The 19,959-nt window shown below is 43.9% G+C and overlaps 2 protein-coding genes across 3 annotated transcripts in view; one reads left to right on the top strand and one right to left on the bottom strand.

Moving 5' to 3' along the window:
- Positions 1-14: 14 nt before the first annotated feature.
- On the top strand, positions 15-10,861 carry SPX (spexin hormone). The gene is made up of 7 exons (XM_090041606.1): positions 15-131; positions 433-634; positions 3,366-3,592; positions 3,722-3,779; positions 4,985-5,047; positions 5,781-5,867; positions 10,803-10,861. The coding sequence occupies exons 1-7, from the start codon at positions 15-17 to the stop codon at positions 10,859-10,861; spliced, it is 813 nt and encodes a 270-aa protein (XP_089897732.1).
- Positions 10,862-13,250: 2,389 nt separating this feature from the next.
- Positions 13,251-19,959, bottom strand: part of GYS2 (glycogen synthase 2) — a 63,782-nt gene continuing 57,073 nt past the window's right edge. The window contains exon 16 of one of the 2 annotated variants that reach the window (XM_090041114.1): positions 13,251-15,260. In XM_090041114.1, the coding sequence (XP_089897240.1) occupies positions 15,039-15,260 (222 nt within the window). In that variant the 3' untranslated portion in view covers positions 13,251-15,038. The remainder of the gene's footprint in view (positions 15,261-19,959) is intronic. The other variant, XM_090041115.1, reaches the window with a different exon arrangement.

Genomic DNA, 19,959 nt, shown 5'->3' with positions numbered 1-19,959 from the left:
GACACGAGGGTGGCATGATGGAACATGCAGCACACAAGCATGTAGATGTGGTGGCAATGGACCGGTTTGGTGTCCGGTCTGGTGTCCTCCAGCCAGCTCAGGTGGTGAAGTGGGGAGCACTGCAAGGCCAGGCAAGACACCAGCCCCAAGACATACTTTAGTGGGCTGGAGGACATGGGGGGGAGGGGGGCAGAGACCGCCACTGAGCAGGACCTGGTCAACAAATGCAAGGGTGTCAAAAGGTAGGGTGGATTTCACCTCCTGGACCAGACAGCATGTTGCACGTATCATGAGTAGACCCATACACCAGGCCAATTCAGAGGGGTCCACACACTCCTGCCTATCATCATTTGGGAGGTCTCCGATATAAGCGACACCAGCCAGGATCAACCTCTGTTGCAACTGAGGCGCCTATGCTGTTGGCACTTCCAGCTGGGGGTTCCAGAGGAGGGGCTTGACAAGCAGGTCGGTGCCCTGGGTGAGTGTTGCAGGGGACCTGGAGGTGGAGACCAGCCTCCAGGCCTAGAGGAGATCGTGGTAGAACTCTGGAAGCCCTTGCAGGTCCTGCAGGGAGAAGTCCCGCAGGCCAAGGAGCTGCCAGTCATATCGGAGTCCCTGGAAGTGGCGGAGGAAGGTACGCTCCAGGTGGCCCCATGCTGCATGGCTACTGACACAGTATAGCAGCCACTGCAGGGCCTGAAAGTGGAACAACAGGACTGGGCTACACAGGCAAACCAGGCCCTGGCCACCCTTCCACAAGGGGAAGCTCAGGACCTCCACAGCAACCCAGTGCTGTCCTGGCCAGAAAAACACCAGTGTCTGTCTCTGGAGTCCTGCCAGGACCTCAGGGGGAACAGGCAGGGTGTGTAAGTGGTACCAGAACATGGACGAGACCAGCTGGTTCAGCACCAGCATTCTCCCATGCAGGGAGAGACACCTCCATGCCCAGAGTCACTCCACCAATGTTGCCTCCAGCTGATGCCAGTTCTCCAGTGCAGAAGGGTCTGTGGGGGACAGGTAGACCCCCCAAATAGAGCAGCGAGCCCATGCTCCAGCTGATCCCATGGAGAACGGGTGGGAGTGAGCCCACCATCAGGCCAAAGCTTTTGACCCAGTTAACCCAGGCAGAGAAGGCCGCTGAGTACAATGCCTGGCGGGCTTCCACCTGCGCCAGGTCACCTGAGTCCTAGACCGTGAGGAGTACATCATCAATGTAAGCTGACAAGACCAGCCACACCACTGGCTCCCAGAGCATCAGCTCTTCCACCTGCCTTCTTTGGGGGCTTGGGACCAGTCATGAACATCCTGGGAATTCTTGCGTGGGATTGAGCCCCTCAAGCCCTGCGTGTTCCTGCTTGGCTTTTCCTCCTTACCAGGGGATCTTTGGGGCTTGTCTCAGTAAATGGAGCAAGAGCGGCAGGCTTTCCCAGGTCTTGAGGGGCCCCATGCTGCCTAGGAGTTCCCAGGCTGATTAGAATCAGGCCCCTCAAGCCCCAAAAGAACATGGTGCCCATTGTCCCACAGCATCAACAGGCAGAGACAACGGGTAACATGTGTTTTGCCCAATGAAGCAGATCAGCTGTTCTGGGGCAGCTCCCAGTACAGCTGATCCATTTAATTTGGTGACATATTTCTAGTCTCAGTTCATCTCTGAATTAGGGATTCAGAGATTCTATAGATCCCAGTATGCCAATAAATCGCCTGTAGATGCCTTATAAAATCAGATAGTATTTTTTAATATGTTTATAATCATTTGTTACAGTTGCTACTCATGTCTATGACCTACTCATGACATCTAGTAATCTGTTTTAAACAATATATAAAAGGGACTTTGTATGATCCTTAATTCTCTGTGTCTCCTTGTTCCCTGTGTTTTGGGTTGCTCTGTTGCTTGGCCTACTCCAAAAGGTCTGTTTCATGAGTCACACTTTTTCTCTAGCTACTCAAAGTTCTCTTTGCTCTCAAGATAGCAAAGTGGTTTATGTTTTTTTGAAATTCTGTTTACCCTTTCATTTTGCTTGGGTATAAGAAATAATAGGCTTGAGTGAGTCAGGAAAATGAACAGGAGATTTGATGCTAAGTTGTTTGCTAGAAGTAACCTCAAAATGGCTATGCAGAATACCCCACCTTCTTCAGTCTCTCTTGTCTCCTATGTTGACATATGACTCTTGAGAATAATTTGCTAGCTTTTCTTCAGGGTTATGTTATAGCTGTCACAGCTGATGACAACCTCATATACAATAAGTTACCCAAGGTAAGAGCTCCTTGTCCTTATTAATACCTACTGCTGGTGGTGCTTATTGATCACTGGTGAGATGGTGACATTTTATTGGGAAACTGGTAGAAGTAATCTCGACATTGATGCTGATGTATTCAGAAAGTCACCCGGCTAATGGGGTGAATTTCCAAGTCCATGGTGTCTGTCCTTCAATCATTTCCCTGACTTTCTGCAAGTCTACAAGTCCCCCTAAGGAGTCATCAGACCTTCTACTTCTCCATCTCCAGCACTGACAAGAGGTCCCTTTAGACTCCTCTACTCTGCCACAAAGGGGGAGGAGATCTCCAGGCAGAAGACTTAAAAAGGGAACCCCAAATCACATCCAGATCTTTTATCACACAATCTTAGCTAAACCTTTCTGAGACTACTGATTTGCAGGGCAACTGAGTATGAAGGTAAGTGAGACTCTTTTGATATGTGGAATCATTTCAGTAAATACTTTCTCCTGTATTTTCAGCTGAGTATATTGTTTTAGAAGCTAAATTGCTTGGTTTATAATTTTCTAACTTTCTTTTATATGTGAGAGAAATATTACAGCTGTTTTTGGTATACTATAAAATAATAGATTAAATGTGCCACTGCTAGCACAATTTCTTCTCTAACATAGGAAATGGAATTAACTTCTGAGAGTCCTAATAACTATGTTATTGTTTACTTGTCACATGAATTGATGCATGAAAAACTAGGCTTACACTGAGTTCCAAAGTAGAGAGGTAATTTAGTCTACTCAGGACTTGTGAACAGTATATTCATTTGCAAGTCCTTTGTCAATGTGTAGTCCTCTTAGTTTTAAAACATCTCTTAATAATATATGTGGGATCAGTCAATAACTTCACTAAGACAAATTCTATACTAAGGTAAACAACTTTTACTTACAGAGAGCAGTGATCTGCTTTAAAATACTAAGTCTCCTATGCTTGCATATTTTATGAGATTTAGACTGTGTAATCTCTCTCTTATCTCTGGATTCATCATGCTCATCACCACAAAGTTTTACATGATTGTAAACATTAGCATACAAAGTTCTTCTGTCAGTGTGATATGAATATTCACACTTGCTCCTTAAATTCAGTGTGAATTTATTGAGGCGAGGTAGTACTGAAAGAGAGAGGCTTTGGGAGCAAGGGAGTCTGGAAAACATCTCAACATCAGGAGGTGAAGCTGAAGAGAGAGGTTGCCTGGGGATCTAAAAGACATTTTCCCCATGTCCTTCTGGTTGCTTGTCATGTGCAGGGACTGCGTAGACTGACGGCTTCTGCAATGGCCCTTTTCCTTGCAGCTTCTCTCATCTCATATTCCTGGAGTGCTCCTCAGGTAAGCGGTCTTGTCAGAATGAGTGTACAAGTATTAATAAACTTCATGGGTAGGTGTGGCGGTAGTACAGTGATTGTCATTGTAGTAGCACTGTGCTAAAATATCGCTTTTCTCTTCTTTGGTGCAAAGGGTCACTTCCAAAGAAGAAACTGGACTCCTCAGGCTATGCTTTATTTAAAGGGTGCACGTAAGTCCCACACTATTTCAGTACTGAAGAATGTAGCTTTTCCTACCAGTTGATTATTCTTTATCTGTTTTACTCCACCCAAGCAGAAATCTCCACAGGATGCAACAGAGGTGGAAGTCCAAACCATCACAGGGATGAATTGGATGTGATTTCTTCTTTGCTTGAAAATATTAGTATTTTTTGGAAAGAAACTAAGAAATTGCACTGAAAAACATAATTAAAAAAAAAAAGCAGTAGTCTTGAAAATGCTCAGAGGGTATAAACTACAGTTTGATTGTTAAATCAACTGGGAAAAAATCGCTTTCCCATCTAAAACTTATTTCAAAGGTTTGAAATGCAGTGGATATATTTCATTATTGCTTAGTCTTTCCTGAGCTTTCTGAAAGTATTTCCACAAGCAACAGGAGAGAAAAGTTTCCTAGTGCAAGCTTCTTGCATTGCATTAATACCATCAGAAATATCTGCTATGAAGTTGTTGAACAGCAGGTTTACCAATATCTTAGTATTATGGATGGGCAAATAAACCTCTAAGCCCCCATTTGTTAGTCCAGTGGCAAAGAAGTATTAAGTTTATTGGTAAGATTTGAATCCTAATTTAAATATTATAGGTTAAAGAAGAAAACCTAAAATGTCCAAGAGAAATAGCTCTATAATTGTATGGCCAAAATAATGTAAGTTACAAACTCCCCTGACTTCAAAAGCTGCAGCCACCTTTACAAACAGAAAATTTGGCCCTTGGACTTAAATGAATCTTTCAGGTTGAATAATGTATTTCTATTTTACTTAATCTGCACATTACTATTATTGACACATAAAAGTAATTTGTTTTTACAGGACAATGTTTTCTTTAAAAAAATAATGGTGACCCTTTAAAAGCTTTGATTTCTTAAGGGAGAAAAAATGGGCTGTGCTATGGAACAGCAAAGGAATACAAGGGAAGAAACTGGTAAATTTCACCTATGGTTTTAAACTTTAAGTTTAATTCTGTTAAACTTTAACAGAATAATGGAAAAGACTGAAAATCATGGTCTCCTTGGAACAGACCACAGCTCAAATAAAACATTCAGATTTAGGATTTGGATTATAGAAAATTGCTAGTTACAGCATATGTCAAAAGAATAAACATGTATCGCAATATGATTTAAGGCATGCTTAAAGATTGGTTTAGTATTTTGCTTCCACTGTCTTTCCTATTGTTTTTGTAGAGGGACGTCGTTTTATTTCTGACGAGAGCCAAAGGAAGGATCTATATGACAGACTGCAGCTAGGTAAAATCATTTGGAATCATTTAAAAGTATATATATATATATTTCAAATTGTACATTATATAAAAATGTCCCTTTTAACATTTTACAGCTTTTATGGCTAGTTCAATAGCTGGAGGATACTGAGGTTTTTTGTTTAACCAGTATTGTATGCTAAGGAGAAGCTAATATCAGGAGCTGGACAGCTCAGTCCTTTAAAAAATTACATTATAAAGACAACAGGCCTGAGTTCTTTCTCTGCTACCAGTGTATCCACACTCAAAATTGTAACAGGCTGCTTTTGTGCCTTGGGACAGCAGTGATGGACAGGGTGGTAGTGGCAGCAGCCACTGTCAATCTTGCACGTCCTCCAGGTTGGTTGGTATCCCCTAAGTTGGAATTCCCACTCACACACCTCTAGTTAAGCTACTGTCTGCACTGATGGAGGTGGAATTATTCCTGAATTGCTCTGGGCTGAACATAATCAGTCTGACTGCATCCGTCTCTTCTTAAAAAAATAAATTAAATTAGACAAAATGAAATTAAACATTACTGAATACTTTAAACTGTCAAACAATGAAAGCAGAGAAACTACACATTTAGGCAACATTTTTGGTGCAAATTACTATTACACTTAAATAAAAATGCGTGGAAAAGGGAACTTTTAAAAAAACTCTGTAAGTTGAGTCATAAATGCAGATCTTTACATCTGTTTGTTTGGTTTGTTTTGGTTTGTTTTGGTTTTTTTTCTTTCCAGAAACACGCAGCCAAAACTCAAATCCTGTATCTCTTTCGGAAGCTGCTGCAGTATTTCTCAGCTCCTTACGGAAAGCACAAGAAGAAGGTAAATGCACATGTTATTTTATTCTCTGAGTTTCTAAGGGTTTTTTGAATACTCAAGTTAGGAAATTAACATACAACTGAACAAATTATGCCATAAATTATATTGTTCTGGAATTTTGAATTAGATTGGAATAGATATCAGAGAACAAATTAGATGATAAATGTTGGCCTATTCTGTTATTTCATTCACTTTTCTCATTTTTATCAGTCAATTTAGTGGCTATAAGTCTAGATTCCTTATTGTTGTCATAATGCTTTCTTCTTTGGATGCTAGCCATCGTTATATTGACTTGCTTTTGCAATGGCAAACTCCTGTTTCTACAGTTCATTGGCAAGATCCTCACACCTACTCCAACTCCTTTGCGCTATTCCAAGGGGCATCGTGGAACATGTAAAAGCCCCAGCATAGACACCGAAGATGACAGCTGTAAGACTCTAGGAACCCCTCCTAAACTCTGATATCAGGGTGTTGTTGGGGACAGAAAGTGTGAGTTGTGGACAGGACGTTGTAGTGTGTATACATAATGTTATGGAGATTTTGAGCGGCACTGTGTTTCATGGGAAGCCTAGGGAAGACCCACAGAGAAGCCCAGGATTAGAAAAAGGCAAAGGTGTTTTGAAGCTATTACAGGCTCCGTCTACACTACAGAGTTTAGCTAGCAGAATTGTGAGGGCATCCACAGATAGCTCCTTTGAAATGGAGCCCTGCCTTTCTGCTGCAGAATTCAACCACCGCTGGTGAGCTGCCTGGCAGCTGACAGGAGCTTCATGGAATATGCCTCCACCTTCTGCTGAGTGCTGTGATCCCTATAGCACTCGGTGCCTTCTGAAAGTGCACTTTGCAGTTTGGCAATAGTTGCACCTGCAATGGGGCAGCATGAAGCTGCCAGAAGTACATGGGTATGCAAGTAGTTTGGAGGCTTAGCAGTAGCATCTGTCTGCTGACAGAACTGCTAACAAAAGCAGTTAAGAGTGGACAAGACCTTTGCCCCTCTTTTTATCCCACCTGGGGAGTTTTGTGGTCTTCCTCCTAGACCTTGTCTTTACTATGTTGAAAACAGTGTATTCTTATTTCAAGTTAGCTACCCTGATATCAAATACTTGTGAAGGCAAGGCAGTTGATAGCTCTCATGAGTGAACAAAGCAAGGTCAGTCTCTGCTTGACTTCCCAACACATGCAAAAACTTTAAACTGCGTTGTCTTCACTAGAATGTTACTGTTTATCAAGTCAAATTAAAAACAGCTTCTTTCATAGTGGCAAAAAGGTTTTAGATCTTCTCTACAAAATCTTATTTCACCTGTCTTCAAATGTACAGGACCCATTCCTACAGCCTACAATCACCTAAACAAGTCCTAATATTCTGACTAATATTAAGGCCCTTCTCAAAGTATTCTCTTTGGCCTTGCAGGATTTGGCTGGAGTAAGAATGGCCGCTTTTCATTTAATACAGGACCCTATGCCTAATATATAGACTGCTGCACCTGTTTAAAGCACTACATTTTGTCTTATGGGTTGTTAACTGTGGGGAAAAAACATATAAGGTTCATGACCTGTAAATGAAAGTCAGTTCTATCTTCCTGCTTGTTGTTGAGCGTAGTGAATAAGCAGTGTTAATCTTCTCACAACAAAAAAGTATTTGAGAAATCTGAGCAAAACTGACTGTCCTTATTGTGCTTGTGAAGCTGAATCTCTTTACTGTCTCAACTCACTAAGTCTATTACTTTAAGGGCTGCATTCAGCAAGAAGCTGAGCTCCCTGGCTCCAGTATACTTTAAATGTGTGCTTATTTTAAATGTGAAGAAACTCATTAAAGCCAAAAGGACTTCTTGTGTACTTAAAGCTGAGCACATGTATAAGTGTTTTGCTGGGCTGAGGCCAGATTAGTCAATACTTGACAGAATGAAGCTAAAAGTGTCTTTTTTTCCCAAGAATATTGCAAGATTCTTTTCAACTCTCTTTCTTTTTTCACAAAGAAAGTCAAAATCTTGTAGGGAAATTCAGTCCTTTGCAGTGGGCCAGTACCTAGCTTCTGCCTCTGTTAAATGCTGCATATATTAGTTTCCTTTTGGTACTTTATACAGGATTTCTAGCCTAACTGCTTTTCATTGCAATGGTCAATGTACCCGAACATGACTCTAGTGGCCAGAGGAAATGGGTACAGGAGCACTGCTGTTCAGATACTTGCATAAGCATAGCATTGTAATGGGTACAAGGGACATTTCTATATCATTGTACTGTAGTGCTATAGAATATGCAATGTTGGGAGGTGTGGACATGCCCAGTTTCTCATCACGCAAACTTTGGGTCACATCCATCTTGTACATCGTAACAGAAGCACCACTGTCATTGGAGCTTTAGAAGTTGAGAATATGGGCTCATGTTTCTCTTTTATTATATCCCTCACACCCTATTCCCATCTAATACTGTTTAATTAATCTTTTTTATAATCTTGTTTACTATAGTTTCTAGAGGCTTTCCACACAAAATAGCCTTGTTTTTCAAAAAATACTTTCTTCCCACAAAATTCATTTTAAATTTACTTTTTCTTTTTCATGATTTTTCATTTTTTCTAGAAAACTTTCTGGCCCCTTTTCCCTTTGGGTTAATGAACAAATAACTCAGGGGAAAGTGTTTAAAGAAAATGAAAACTCAGATCATTCTGAACTTTGTGAAAAGGAACTTCAAAGAAGTGTTCAGTCTTTTCAGCTATCTCAACTAACTACTGGCAGTAGCAGAGACTTCAACTTTGCTCCTCACTATTCCTAAGGGATCTAAATTTCAAAAATCACATTTCCTAATTGCTCTCTCCATATGCATTCTTTCTTTTTTATATATTTACTATTTAATTTTGCCAGCTCCTGTGTGAAAATCCTGGTTACAGCTTGTTGAATAACATTGGAAAGAACATCATTGTCTTTTGGTGTGTCAGAGTAGTGATACTCAACCTCTTCAGTAGAGCTGTGTGAAACAGCAGTGTTTCATTTTTACTTCGATTTGGCCGTTTCGATGGGACAGTGTTTTGTTTTGAGTTTGATTTTGTTTTGAAAGCACTGTTCAATTTCATTTCATCAAAACGGTTTTGCCATTTTGACACTGTTTCAACATTTTGCCCATAAGCTATAATGGGGAAGCACAAAACTGTCTATAACTTTGTTATTTTTAGGCAGATTTGGAAGAAAACAGTGGTGATGGTAGCCCCTTCTGAGAGCATGAAGTCTGCCAAGTTTCAAGAATATAGGTGTGGGAGCTTCTGGGAAACTGCACCTCAAAATCTTGAAAGCAAAATTCATGTCACGTGTATGTTAAGGCACAGGGGGGTGAAAACAGGAGGTGTGCTAGCCCCTGCTAATGCCACAAAGCCTACCAAGTGTCAAGGAGAGAGATGCAGGGGTTTCTGGGAAACTGCACCTCAAGTTGCTGACGGCAAAACTCGTGATGTGTGACTGTGTGTCTGCATTAAGGAGTACCCTCACTGGTGTTTGGGCCTCTACATGACATGGTAGTGTGCCCCAATGAGGCCTCCTCCTCTGGTCCACCACTTTAAATAACAGCCTCAGCCTGGTCCACCACTTTAAATAAAAACAGGTGAAATAATAACTTGGTGAGCTCTAGCACAGTAGCACCAGCAGCATCTCAGGCAGCCAAACTGTGACAGAGCCTTTCTTTCCTCTCCTGCAGGAGCTTCTTCTCCAGTATGTGTGTTAAGGCCCACTCTCACTGTGTCCTTCCCCCGTCTTCCCCCTCCCTCTGCTTACTTTCTGTTTCCCTGCAGGCAAGCCCAGTTTCAGCTTCAAAACTCGAAACGTTTTGAAACTACAACTGCCCTCATTTCTTTTGGGGGCTGTTTTGAAGCCCTTCATTTCATTTCAATTTTGCTGTTTTGAGCTCAAAATGAGCTGAAACAGCATTGAAACGAAATAGCCCGTGAAATTTCGCACAGCCCTACTATTCAGCCCTGCAGGCCAGATGGGTGGTATAGATCCTGTACTCAGGATTTGTCTATGGACCTCATCCAGTGTGCTGTTGGTAAGCAGGTACAATCTAGCACCCCAACCTGGTCCCACATGCTAGACCCCACTGCAGAGGGACCCCATGCACTGTTTCTGGGAGCTGGAGCAATTAATGCTGCCACGACTTGCCAGATGCCAAATTTCTGGACACAGGAAGAGCCCCACAGATTGGATGACATAGCTATGTGGGGTGAATCTAGCCCATGAACCATAGTTTGAGCATCACCATGTTAGAGGAGAGAGCAATGGGGTCAACATCCATTAGGGTAAAGGATGAACTTTCATTCTCAATTACTTGTTTTCTTCTAGGGAAAATGCCCAAACAAAGGAGATACTTCCCCATAAGAGAGAAAGCAGTGTGCTACTTTCTTTCTCTTTAAGATGCTCCACCTTAACTAGTGAATAGCTCTCTTATCTGGCAGACAGGGAATTTCTAACAGTTAAAAGTTGAGTAGATAGAAACCCATCCTCTCAACATAAATCACAAAGGTCATGTACACACATGCCTGACACCTTTTCCAATGCATGCGAAGTAGCATGCTCCAGCATCCTCAGTGTCACATATATTCAGCATCCCTACACTTCAAACTGGTAGCAGCAGCACTTTAATTAAAGCTAGTTGAACCAGCTTTAGTTAAAGCACTCCCACCACCATTTTGAAGTGCAGGATGCTAAATACAAGAGACACTGCAGGTGCTTTAGTTAGAGTGGCTCCCAAGAGCCACTCTAATTAAGGTGCCTGCCACACCCGGAGCACAGGTTACGGCACTCAAAATGTCTTTTCTGTCTTAGAGAAACAGTTACAGATAACAGGATTGTCTCAAACTCTTCTATTTCACCCACAGCTAAACTTTGTGCTTTTTTTTTTTTTTACATGCAACTTACTTTTTCCCCCCTCATGCTTTTTTTTTTTTTTGTCTTGCAGCTGAAGAAGAAACAAGTGATCACCCTGGATATTTGACAAATAATCTATTAAACTGGTGAAAACTTACCAGTTACATCAACATTCTTCCTTGATCTCCCTTGAAACCACAGTCTGTGTGATCATAATACTCCAGTTCACATCCACTCCTGTGTTCTGAAGGAATAAGATTTGGACTCCTTCCTACTTTTTGAATGCAAATTGATTAAAAGATGTTGTTCAGCTAAGGAAACTATTTTCACATTTCCTATCTTGTTCAGACCACTTTATTTGCCAGCCAAAATTTAAAATCCACTATACCATTATAGCTGACAGGACCCAAATGTCACATCAGAACTGACCGATTTTTTAAAGAAATCTTTTGTTATAATTTTACTGTACGCATGTTTATAAAAACTTTCACTGTTTTCAAATCTATTCTACTTTTAATCACTTTTACTCATAGGCACTGTTGAATTTTAACCTCCTTATTGATGGTCCTTCCTTTTATTGATGATCCAGTTAAGTCAATGATACATCTAGCATGTGGGCTAACAAAGCAAGTAGCTTATTTTATCTGTATCAGTTGCCATAGGCAGATGTTACAGAAGACACTCTGTTTTAAAATGACTTCATCTGACCCCTCAGCAATGAGGGTTCGATTTTCACCGGGTTGGCCATTTTAAGCTGCCTGCAGCCCTGCACTTGTTTTTGGTCACAGCGATAGATCACTTTCTGTGGCCAGATCAGGAGAAAATTGTCACTTCTGTCTGCACCCTTCAACTCCAAAGAACAGCCAACAGGCTGTTTACTTAAGCCTCAATCCTGCAAAAAGTTAAACACCTAAACTTATGTACTGTGAGTAATCCTAATGAATTATACATGGTCTCTAAACATATGACCCTTCAAATGGTAAATTATAATTCTACACAGGTATAGATAGATCTGTTTAACATTACTATGTAGTTGTACAATACTTACTCAAAAGCCATGTGGATTCCTTATGTAATTAAAAGCAGTTACATGATACTGGTGTACCAGGAACTATGCTTTATTTTTTTAACCTTTATCACAAATTTCCTCCCCTATTTCTCCCCCCACCCAATAACGTTTACCTGTTATCTTTCTCCTGATGTTGACATGAGTTAAGTCTGTTAAATTACAATCAAAATAATGTTGCTACTCTCTACCCAAAAGCAATACAGATGAATTAACAGGGGAACCAATTTTCATGATTTATTGATGGATACTTCTGATAACTTTTTTTGAGCACAGGATGACATCAAGTTGCTATAAAAAAGGTTTTATGCATGTCCCTGATCTATTAGACTAACCTAAACCTCATGTGACAGAACATTTTAGAGCTACAGAAAATACTTGTTATATTACATTCAGGATAAATGGACTTTTGATGTTTTACTGTAGATCCAAGCCCACAACTTTGGACAGTTCTTTAACAAATGTCATTAAAAACCAAATAAAAGTTTTACTTTACGTGGAAATCAGCTGCTTGTGCAATCCCCATGTTTTCAGCATGGCAGATAAGTACTGCCAAGTTTGTCAGATGTCAGTAAATACCCCAATAATGGTTTAGAGTTAGTGGCTGTTGGTTTTATGTGGCTACAGAACAGCTTCTTTACTTGATTAAGATCCACAATTGGACTATTTAAAATAAAACCATAGTCTTGATAGCAACTGCTCTGGTCACTGACTTGGGGGTCAAGGTGAGGGGAGGAAAAACATCAGCTGCTGCCACAACCACACAACCATGCTAGCAGCAGGGCGACAGCCAGAAGTCCCTACTGCTCTGGGTGACCAGCTGCTTTGTTATGCCTCTGGGAGCTGGCCTTGATGCTCAGGATGGAATTGACATGACTTACAACCAGAAAACCTAAATTAATTTGGCTATTGTAGGTCTATGTTTGTGAAAAAGTCATTTTAGCATCTGGAAAGTAGTGGACTTCCCTATGACTGCTACTTTTTATAAAGGGGAATCAGGAAACTATGCATGACTTTGAAGCAGCCATGTTATCAAAGTGCTTTTTACTTTCTATGCCAGCACCAACCTCACTCTCATCAGGATACAACTTGGGAGTCAAATGGTTTTCATGCAATTGTTTATGATAATGGTCTGCAGCCTGCAGTGTCTGAGCTTGAAGAGACTGACACCCTCAGCTGGACATCATTAGGATAAAGTGTTTCAGGGTGTTGACTGTAGTCATGTTGGTCCTAAGGACATAGGCAGACAAGGTTCTTTGGGTAAATATGATATATTATTTTAGACCAACTAAAATAGTTGGAAAAATTCTTTTGGATAAAAACTTTGGGATACAAACACTTGTTTTCAGGCAGAGGGGGCACCTGCAGTTGTTTTGTGCTCTCCTGGATGGGATACAAGCCAGATATTGGCTTCTATCCCATCTAGGAGAGCAGAAAACAACTGTAGATGCTCCTTCTGCCTAAAGAAGGGTATTTGTACCCCAAAGCTTGCAAAGAAGATTTTTTTCCAACTATTTTAGTTGGTTTTATAAAAGATAGCAGATTCAGCCAAAGAACCTTGTCTTCCTTAGGATAACGTGGGGATTCAAGTGCCATCCAGATCACTATTTACCCCAGTGATTTCATATGCTATATGTATAGCTGAGGAAGAATCTTGTGGCAATCTGCAAGTTGCCCATCTCAGCTCTCTGGGATCCATCTAAGAAGAAGGAGTTAAACTATTTTATTTCAGTCCCATCAAATCTTTTCCACACTGCACACTTACAGTACCTTTATAGTTGTCTGCTTCACCTTAGTCACCAGCCATTCTTTTGAGCCTATTCCTCTGGTTTATAGGGGAGGATTTTATACCATTCATTTTGAGAACTTTGTCATATAATTTGAAGGGCAACCTCCCACCTTTACTCACCAGCGAAGCAGGAGATGGCACCTCTTGGTTCCAGTGCACTCCAGTGACTATACCACTAGATGGGTAGTCTGTGGACTGGAGTTCTGTTCTGGGCTGTAACACTGGCCAGCTCTGCAGTATTGGGAAAGTTTTTCTTTCTGTTCCTGCCTTTTGCCTATTTTGATCATACACTTTTCAGGGCAAGGACTACTTCTCTCAATATGTGGTTGTACAGTACTTAGCAGTACAATATCACTCAAGAACCCTAAAGCCTCATCTACATCACTTCCAGGAAGTCCTGGAAGCTATGTCCAGGAATGCTGCCAAGAAGCATGCCCTGCCCACTCACCTCTACAGAACAAGCCCAGATTCTGGAAATAAGTCATCATGATTGCTTTAGAATAGCCCAGAGGGTAAACCCTATTGCTACTCTCAGGCTGTCTGTCTCAGATGTGCTTCTTGCTGTGTGTTCATAGTCTAGATATGGTCTAGATACATTTAATAATAAAAAGTGCTGCTAACTCCAAAACCAGGAGGTCTTCATGCTGACAGTGGAAAGAGCTGTCTATGGTTATCATCTTTTAACTGTTATCAAGTCACAATGCAATATGTGGGCATATCTGTAGAGGCAAGGTACGGAGTCAGGAATTTTAGTTCTTTGGGCAAAGTCACATTAATTTTCTTCACAAACTACTTCATCTAAGAGAGTAAAAATATAACAACATGAATCATTCAACAAAAGCCTGAAGACAGGTGGTCTGCCATTTATTGTGGGCCTAGACAACTTCAGAAAATAATAAAGATGCCCACACATTGAACTAGATATTTTTCCACAAGAAATATGGTTTACATCTGGATCAGGACACTTTTGCATCATTTAAAAAATGCTTAGTGATGTAGATTTAAAATAGGATAAAGAACATAAGAAAAAAATTGACTCTTTTCAACACTTTTTGAACCCTGTCAGGTTTTCCCACATGTAACAATTTCTTCAAAATGTGGTAAATCATAACTTAAAGGTGATAGTTTGGAAGGGCAGAATAGATAAATTAATGGAGATTTGATTGGAATAATTATGATGGATCTGCTCTCATGGGTTATAATGAATTTCAGATGCAAATATGATCTATAGTACATTTAACTTAATTGGAGAGATCACAGGAGAATCATAATATTATCTAGGTTTAATTCATTTTAACAATCTCTTCTACCTCCAAGGAAGGGAGAAGTATTACAATTTAAACTACTTATAAAGCAATGTTTGTTTCAAATGTCCTAACCTCATAGCACTGTCCTCAATCTGTAGCCTGACCAACCTACATGAATGCACTGTTCGGGAGCTGGAACATCATCAGGCATGACAGCAATGGCATTCAGTTCCTATATTCTCCATGCTGCTGCTTCTTTCCTGGTGGCATTATTCCAAGGGAAAAAGGTGCCTTTATATTTTGCTTGTCCCTTTCAGCCTCTTCATCCTCATCATATCTTTCATCCTCATCTTCATCCTCCTCATCACTTTGATGAGGGCTAGAAGGCTGGGAGACCGAAGGGGATGGTGGGACTGATGAGGGCCTGGGGTACCTGAAACCTTCCGTCTGCCAGAGACATAAGAAAGAAATGAAAGAAATGACAACAATGTAGCTTGTAGGCTATGCACAACAAGGTCTTGCTGATGCTTTCCAGGGCCAAACCTCAAGTCATATGTTAAGTGATATAAGCTTTACCTGCCCCAGATATTAAAGTTAAATAAAACCAGCACTCATCAGGTTCAAGATTTTCCAAACTTTCCAAGTTATAAAATTATAGTTTCTTTTTATTCTGGTATAAACTTGGAGTAATTGACTAGTGGAGTTACTGGATTTAGACAGTACCCTAATACTGAAAAACCTGGCTCAATATTTCTTTAAGAGTTAGATCCTAACTTCTAATCTGAATACTCCTGATTTTCTGTGTGAATGGGTGCATGCTGAAATTTATATCACAGCCTGTATTCAAATAGGCATTGCTACAAGCAACAAATGAAAATCTAGATCGAGAGTTTTGGTTTGGGCCTGGAACCCTTGACCTATTACTGGGGGAGGGCTACCAAGCCAGCCAAACCAGCAGGGGCCATTTAAGAGAAGGGTCTTTGTGGCCCAGGACAGAGACAGCTGCAACAGCCAGTAACTCAGCTCTGGGGAGTGGCTGCATGCTGTGGAGGTAGGAGCTAAAAGGCAGGCAGCTGGCAGGGCTGGGACTGATGAACAGCCTCTGTGCTTGGACTAGTCAATAGGCTGGGCTGACCGGAAGGGACAGGGCAGGGAATAAATTGGCTTGCCTTCAGGCTGGAGATGCAGTCTATCCCTGGCTGGTGAAGGGGCAGGATCCCCCAGGTGGGCCACAGCAGTGCCCAGAATAAAGAAGGGGAACTCTGGGAAGTAAGGGTCAAGAGAGGTTTGTTTTTTTTTTCCATTTGGCCTTTTTTCTTTTCCCTGCCACAGGACCCCAAAGGGATAAAGGACTGCCTTTCATGTTGAGTTTGTTTATGAGTGCCTGGAGAGGCAGTATTCTTTTGTTGAAAGTGGTTGCTTGCAATTTTTGTTTCTGTTAGCTTGTCCAGCGGACCAAGAGCAACTGCGAGAGGAGGTAAATGTCACATTGCAGGTGCCTTACAGCAACCTGTGAGATTCACCCCTTGTGGGCAAGCGGTCATACACTGAGACAGAGATGGGGATTTAACCCATTTGAGACTGGGGAACCAGGAGGGTCCAGCCCTATTGTGAAACCAAATTCGCAGCTGTACCACTGCTACTAAAGAGCCAAGGCTGGACTAAGTGGGTCTAAGTCAGGGTTGGGCAAAAGATGGCCTGCAGGCCACACCTGGCCTGCCAGACCATTGTATCTGGTCCATGGGGCTCCTAAAATGTTTTTTTTAAATTAATAATTATCTGTCCTGGCTCATGTCAAAAATGACAGGACCTAGGGGCAGTAGGACCCAGAGGAAGCCACAGCAGGCCCCTGGAACAGCAGGGCCCACCTGGCCCTGGCCCTGCCCCCGCCCCCTCAGCTGGAAGCCCCTACCTAGCAGAGGCTTTTGGCCTGGGATAGTGGGGCTGCTTCTGCCTGTGCTGGAGTGGGAAATTCAGTTAAGAGTGGGGGGACAGGTAGTCAGGGGAGGACCACCGGTGATTGCCTCAGTCCTTGGGCTGGGATGGCCAGCTCCTGCTGAGTCCTGCAGTCCAGCCACTCATCCAGAAGCAAGCAGATGCATGGGAGGCAGCAACAGCTAGGATCTTTTCACCCAGACAGGTGAGAGCAGGGCACATGGGGTTGGGACTGTGTGTGCTGGTACCCTCCTGACCATGGGGCTGTGGTAGGGGCCTGGGAGTGAGTGGTCAAGCGAGAGCCAGCACCAATACTCCCTTCTCTTCCTGCTGGCTCAGCCCAGCCCAGCCCAGCCCAACCCAGCCCAGCTCCACAGAGCCCAGCCAGCCATGCCCTGGACTCCTGTCACCCCACTCTGGGCCCCACCAGTGCTGGCCCTGGGGCACCACTGAGCTGTTGCTGGCTCCTGTGTGTCGACTCGCTCCCAGCTGCCCAAGCCTGCAATACAGATGGGGACCAGTGTGCACACTCCCAACCCCATATGTTCCATGCTTGCCCATCTGGATGAAAGGATCAGGCCCCAAGCAGATGCCAACTGCCCCAGGCCAGGCAGCCACAAAGACTTGCATCAGGGCCTGTGGCCATGTTTGTACTGCAGAGGCTTCTGCTGCAGCCAGGAAGCCGGGGGCCACCAGAGAAGGGCCTGTCCAGCCCTGGTGGGAGTGCAGGGGGTTTCCAGAGCCACTGGGGCAGCACGGGCCAGCAGAGACATGGCCCAGGGCCTGAGAAGTGCAAGGAGGCAGTGCAGAAGTTACATCATGCACCTGAGGCTTGGGGCGGCAATGGCCCAGCTGCCCCGCCCCACAGGCAGCCTCGGTGGGTGCTACTGTCCCAGAGGGAAGTCCCACCCCTCCCCCTCTGCACTGCAGGGAGCTGGTGGCTTGGCAACTGTTAGCCCCCTGGCCCTGGGAATGACAAGGAGGCTGTGCCAGGAGCCAAACTAGGGCGGTGGCTGCTTTTCTGCTTTGGAAGCTCCTGTGGCTGCAAGGAGCCTGGGGGCCTGGGGAAACCCCTGGCTGGCCCCAGGGGTAGTGCAAGGGGCTGCCACGAGCTGACAGGGACCCAGCCCAGGACACAGGAAGCCCAAGGAGATCACAGGAGCTTCCGGAGCAGAAAAGCAACTGTGGGCCTGATCCACCTCCTGGGACAGTCTCCCCGTCCATCCCAGGGCCAGGGCCAGGGCCAGGGCCAGGGCCAGGGCTTGAGCTGCTGGCAGGCTGCTGGGCCCCTGTGGGAAGGGGGTCTGGACATGTTCCTCAGGGTGGTGGAGCTTGCTGGAGCTGCCCATGTGGGGGGCAGCTGGGCGGTAGCTGCCCTAAGCCTCAGGTGTGCAATGTAACTTCCGTACCACTACCCCACGCTTCTCATGCCTCATGCCCTGGAAGCCCCCAGGCTCCTGGTGGTGGCAGGAGCCACTGGAGTGCAAATGCACCCACAAGACATGGGCAGCAAGGGCCTGGCTGGCCCAAGGCATGGCTAGCCCTGGGGCCCAGCGCCACATCGCAGGGGGAAGGCCTGGGCCCATCCACATACCAGGGGCCCAGATACCTGTCAGCAGCTTGCCCACTGCCCCTGGGATGGGCAGGGAAGCTCTGCCAGGAGCAGAATTAGCCCCACAGATGCCTTTGCATTTTGAAGGCTCCTGCAGCTGCCAGGAACCTGGGAGCCATCCAGGAAAGGCATGGCCAGCCTAGGGGATTGTGCAGGGGTGCAGCCAAGGCTGCCGGGGGCAGCACAAACCAGTGGGGACCCAGCACAGAGCACCGGTAGCCCAAGGAGGCTCCCCCAAAGTTAGATCTGAGTGGCTGCACATGCATGTTCCAGCTGTGGGCTATTCCAGAGCAGAGCCAGGTGCACACCCCACATACCCTCAAACCCTTCCCGCACACCCCACAGCCACACCCTCCTTCACACACAGTGATACATCCCACAAATACCATACACACACATACATCCACAGCTCCCCACAAACCTCATAGCCACCCATCCATACCCGTGATACTCCTGCACACTCCACACACTATACAAAAGTAAGACTGCATTTTGAGCTATTATGCAATCACTTCTACATATACAGCAGAAACACACACAAATCAGGACAGAAATATGTTTTTAAAATTATATTAAAATATATTATTATAGGTATTTGATTTTTAGTACATAATTTGTTTTTTTTCCAGTTCTTAGATAGCAAACCCTCTTCCACGAAGAAGTACTTCCTGGGGCAAGGGGACGGACTTGCGGTGACAATGGTCAGAGGTTAGGGGTGGGAGTTCTGGTCCCAAGATGGCAACCAGGGGGCGGGGCACCTGTTGAGGGCTGCTACTGATGTGGCCCTCGACAGTTTGCCAAAACTTCGTAAGTGGCTCTCCGCCTTAAATAATTCGTCTAAGTGAAGGGACCAGCTACAGCAAAATAGGCCCTGGCCAAGACAGTCAAGGCCAGAACAAGTACAAAAAAGGGAAACCAAGTGGCCCAAGGGGAATACCATTCTAAGGGGGCCTGTAAATGTTAGGGGATGTTGCTCTGACGTGCTGTCATTACAGTGCATCAGAGCAGACTCAATTAGTTGAATCTGCTGGAGCATGCTAATTAGCACACTCTAGCAGCCTCTGCACCTCCCTGTGCTTCAAAATAGTAGCTGGGACTTTTTACCTAAAGCTCATCCAATGAGCACCACCCCTTCAACCTTGGATCATGTGTAAAAGGCGCCTTAAGGCTTAAGATGCCTTCCACATAATTGGCTCCATCAAGACATGGCAGGAAAGATACAGGGTGATGGTTTGGAGGGGCAGGGGGGCATACTAGCTGGCCACTGGCCACATACAACCTCCTGGCAGGCCTAAGCTTGCCATAGCACCCCATCTTCAGTTGTTACTTTAAACAAGGAATTGTAACTGGATTTGCCTCAATTAGGTTTTAAATAACCCAGGTCCTAATTTTGGAGCTGAGTACAACCACTCCCCAAATTGGTGCACATATACTATTTATGATAAGAGTAGATTGAACATATGCCTTGATTCTGACCAACAACTGTTTCATCCTCAGCTCTTATTCAGATTAGTCTTGCATGATCTACAGAGCATGTACATGGGATCATGCAGAGAGGACCCTGGTGCCTCTTGACACCTTGCCAAAATGCCCCTCCAC

This window comes from Crocodylus siamensis, chromosome 4 (assembly GCF_052110815.1).
Source record: "Crocodylus siamensis isolate JL-2025a chromosome 4, ASM5211081v1, whole genome shotgun sequence".
Taxonomy (NCBI): Eukaryota; Metazoa; Chordata; order Crocodylia; family Crocodylidae; genus Crocodylus; species Crocodylus siamensis.
Note: the sequence above shows the minus strand (reverse complement) of the source record. Positions and strands in the feature narration are given on the sequence as shown.